Source organism: Crocodylus porosus, unplaced genomic scaffold (assembly GCF_001723895.1).
Source record: "Crocodylus porosus isolate Cpor-Errol unplaced genomic scaffold, CroPor_comp1, whole genome shotgun sequence".
Taxonomy (NCBI): domain Eukaryota; kingdom Metazoa; phylum Chordata; order Crocodylia; family Crocodylidae; genus Crocodylus; species Crocodylus porosus.
Genome location: NW_017728949.1, coordinates 21256025 through 21260244, shown reverse-complemented (window position 1 = coordinate 21260244; position 4220 = coordinate 21256025). Strand labels below are relative to the sequence as shown.

At 48.1% G+C, this 4220-nt stretch overlaps 1 protein-coding gene across 2 annotated transcripts in view; it reads right to left on the bottom strand.

Moving 5' to 3' along the window:
- The window catches only part of FAM126B (family with sequence similarity 126 member B), a 55596-nt gene that overhangs the window by 32027 nt on the left and 19349 nt on the right, over positions 1–4220 (bottom strand). For both annotated transcript variants that reach the window (XM_019554123.1, XM_019554122.1), the window contains exon 6: positions 1028–1143. In XM_019554123.1, coding sequence (XP_019409668.1) covers positions 1028–1143 — 116 coding nt within the window. The remainder of the gene's footprint in view (positions 1–1027; positions 1144–4220) is intronic.

The window sequence follows — 4220 nt, the reverse complement described above, 5'->3', positions numbered from 1 at the left end:
GTGATCACCAGAAATGCTGTGTGCACGCCCACACAATAATTCTATGTAATTAAATAGAAATATAGGTCTTTCTGTCTGTGTGTGTCTCTGTCTGCTGCTATTGGTGGTGGGGGGCGTGGCTCCTGGCAGAGCATGGCTCCAGCCAGTGCTGCATTAAGAATGATGGGTGGGGCAGGCAGGCACAGAGTGCCACTACCCACCACCCTGTGCTGGTGCTTCCTCTCTGGAGCAGTAAGGGGAAGCTTGCATGCCGTTGCGACCACTCATTGTCCCACACTGCCGCCACTCCGTGTCCGTCCGGCTGTGTTCAAGCCCCTCCCCCCCGGAGATGCCAGCGGCACGGGGCAGGGGGGAGAGGGAGGAGGTGGAGGACAGGGCTGGATGTGGAGCGAGGGTGGGGATGCAAGACAGGACATGGAGCAATGGGGGAGGGGAAGAGGCGTGCAGCTGGATGAGGAGTGGGAACAGCACGAGGCAGTAGGTCGCACCAGCCGCCACATGTAAGCTTTCCCCCCCGACCACCCACTCTTGCTCCTGGGAGGCAGCAGCAGTGCAGGGTGGCAGGTGCCAGTACTCTGTCCCTGCCCCCCTCCCCCCCCAACATTGTTCATGGGCAGTTTGTTAGTAAATATGTAAGTTCTCTGCTTCATTTTAATTAAGAATAAGTGAAAATAGCCAAGGTATAGAAAAAGTTTGCCTTCCTGTAAAGTTATTTTATCTTAGTATTGGTCTGTCAAATGTTCCGTATTATAAGTGGCCCAAAAAACAGGACTGAGGAACATGGACATAATGCAGAAATTATTTGCATCTAAACTGGTCAGATTAACAGATTCTAGAGTTTAGGAAAAGGGCCTCACTGTACAGTGTGAACACCACATAGACCTAGTGAACTGGAATACCTAGACTATTTCTCCTTTCCCTATTGCTCTATAATTACAAAAGAAAGAAAAAAAAGAAGCATTGTGCTCACCCTTAACGCCTAGATCTGCTGAAAGACTTATCAAATATTTCTGACTTGTCTACTTGCCTGTTTTGTGCAGTGAAGGTTTCTCTCTGTGGATGAAGATCACTATAAACCACCCTGATCAGGTCATGCTGACATAGAGCTCCCTCAGTCAAAGCCATGGATCCAATAGTGGAAGGCTAAGGGGAAGAAGTTACAAAATTAAGACCTGAATTCTTAGCTCCATGCATGGAGTTACAAAAACAGCCTCATCTCAAGAGTAAATTGGATGCTTATCTTGCTGGGATCCTATGACCCCAGCTGACTTCCTGCCCTTCAGGCAGGGGGCTGGACTCAATGATCTTCTGAGATCCCTTCCAGCCCTAATGTCTATGAAATCTATGAGAAGTTATGATCTGTCCAGACTTTCTATTCTGCCTGGAAAACTTAATGGGGGGGGGGACGGGGGGACGGGACATTGATTTGTTAGATATGAAGATAACTTTGTTGCACATATAAATGGGACCAGCCAGAGACAGTGGGGCTATGTTTCAAATAAGTTTTCCCACACAACTAGTTATCAAAACAACCACTTCTGGTGGCCTGTGAAAAACTGGCTAACCTTGGCAGTCCCCTGGTGACAAGTGGAAGGTGGCTCACAAAAACATCCTGTAGAGTACAGGATCAGGTAATTATTTTGGACAGAGAGCTGCTTACTGAGTTTTGGCAAGCCATCAAGGGCCACGTGGGTAGCCCCAGCCCTTGATGAGTGCCCCACCCCCTGGTTGCCATCTTGGGATCAGAAGTCCTGCCTCAAAACCCCCGACCTTTGCAATCAGACAGCCCTCCCCTTGCCCCCCAGAATTATTCCTTTCAGCAAGGGGGTTTGCCATTTCTGAACCAGAAAAATACCAAATTATATTCTAAAAATCAAACAGGTACTACAACATTCATTCATTTCATTTCAAAAAAATATTTTTGTCCCGATTTGTGTAGGGTACATAGAGGTGATAGTATAATAGCTTAAAATGAGGTCTTACTCTTGTATATTGCGGGAGGGTGTCAGTGGGAGGATGGGTATAGGTTTGTGGGTATGTAGGGTGTGTGTGTGTACACATGTGGGATTTGTGGGGGGGGGGTAGAGATAGGTGTGCAAGTGTAGGTGGGTATGTGTTTTTGGGGAGGCTGTGAGTGTTTGGGGAGGGTGGCTGAGGGGTTGTGGAGGGGAGGGGGTTTGTCCACAGCCCCTCCATGACAGACAGAGCCCCTGCCAGCACTCCTGCAAGCCTGGGCTCTGCACTCCTGGCCCCAGGGCACTAGCGTGAACCCTGTGCTCCCACTTGCTGTCCCCCCACCCCCAAAGCTGCTACTGCACTGCAGCTGGGAACCACGTGATGCCACAACACAGAAGGCAGAGGGGTGAGTGGGGAAATGGATGCAGCAGGCAGGGGGAAGGGGCAGCAAATGGGGGCACAGAGAGCAGGAGTGTAGGGCCTGGGCTGCCAGGGGCTATATGGAGCTGGGCTGGGCTGTGCTGTTCAAGCAGGAAGAGGAGGGAGCCAGCCTAGCTCCGTAAAGCCCCTGGGAGCCTGGCCCCATGCTCTTGCCGCCCCACACTGGGCCCCGCTGGCGCTGGCCTTGGTGCACCAGCATGGGCCCCACACTCCCACCCAGCTGTTGCTGTATTCTGCATGTCCACTTACTGCCCCTTCCCGCCACCTGCTGCAGTCATTTCCCCCACTCGCCTGCCTGCTGGCCAGCACTACATGGTTCCCAGTTGCAGCACTGGGATCACAAGAGCCTGCCCTGAGGACTGGGGCAATCATCCAAAGCCCTCTCCTGCTTCCCTCCTTATCTGTATTTCCCTTGGTGCAAGGAGGCAGGCCAGAAGCCTCTAGAAGCCCCTGCTAAGCAGAAGCTTCTGGCTGGGGCTTGGGGTAATGGGGGCTGAAGGGAGGGGGGGGCCAGGCCAGACTTACTGCTGCAGCTGTTTAGCTCTGCCACTGGCTTCCCCTAGGTCCTACTGCCCCTAGCTCCTGTCATGTTTGACAGGCAGCCAGGGACAGATAAAAAATTAAATTTTCTAAATTTTTTAGGGGCCCTGTAGGCTGGACAGAATGGCCTGGCAGGCTGGATTTGGCCCTTGAACCTTATTTTGCCTGCTCCTGCTGTCGCAGAAAGGGTCCATGTTATGATGAAGTCTGAGAACTGCCCTAAACAGTTCCACATCCAATATGGCATCTCAGTACTGACCTGTAAGACCTTTTTTTTTAGCCAAGGATTTCTTTTTCAAGAATCAAATCTATGCCAATTTTCTCAGGATTTTGTGATGTGAATACATATCTGCTATGAATTATATTGAGCTGACAAGTTCTTCACAGCTGTCTTGGTAAAAATTGAGTTCTAACATTTACAGTAAGAAGTTCAGTGAAGTCATATTGCCCTGCTTACCTCCTACACCCACAATTTTACAATTAAGTATGTAATATCAGTGACTATTTTAAATTTTAGCAATTCTGAAAATTTAAAGAGGGAATGAGTTCTAAATAAGGGAACTGTGCCCATTTTTATCCATCAAAGAAAATCTCAAAGAAATAATTAACTTACTATGGCATTATGTTTTTGCAGTTAACTATGCACTTGACAATGCCCGAGTCCAGCTCCAATCTCAGGGAAGAACCTGTTAACAAGAACCTCATGGGGAAAACACTGACCCTATTTAAATCAATGGGAGCTTTGCCATCAACTTCAGTGAAGCTAGGATTTCACCAATATTTCTGTATGACATTTCACTTAAAGGGAGTTCAAAAGCCTTCCTTGAGGCTAGTTTCTAAGCAACTTACTAGTAAAGAGCTAGTGAACTCACACTCTGCACTACAAGTCACCATAATGCAGAATCTCATAAACCACAGTACGAGACCAGTTTTTCAATTCCCTCCTTCCCAATCCTAAATTTCCCATTAGTGACCCAGGGACCATCAACTGCAGAAATAATTTCATTTTCTGAGCTCGATATTTCCCCAATATCTGACTTAGTGTCACCATCCATTCTAGGAACAAAGCGATATGCAGTGAGAGGAAAGGATTTTTAAAGAAGAATAGCATATAAAAATGTATTCCAATTAGACATATGAAAAATGGGTTTAAACCTGAAAAATCACTAGAAAAATCTAAAGATTCAACAGAATCATAGTTTCTAGGGTCAGAAGGGACCTGAGCAGATCATCAAGTCCGACCCCCTGCCATGGCAGGAAAGATTACTGGGGTCAAACAACCC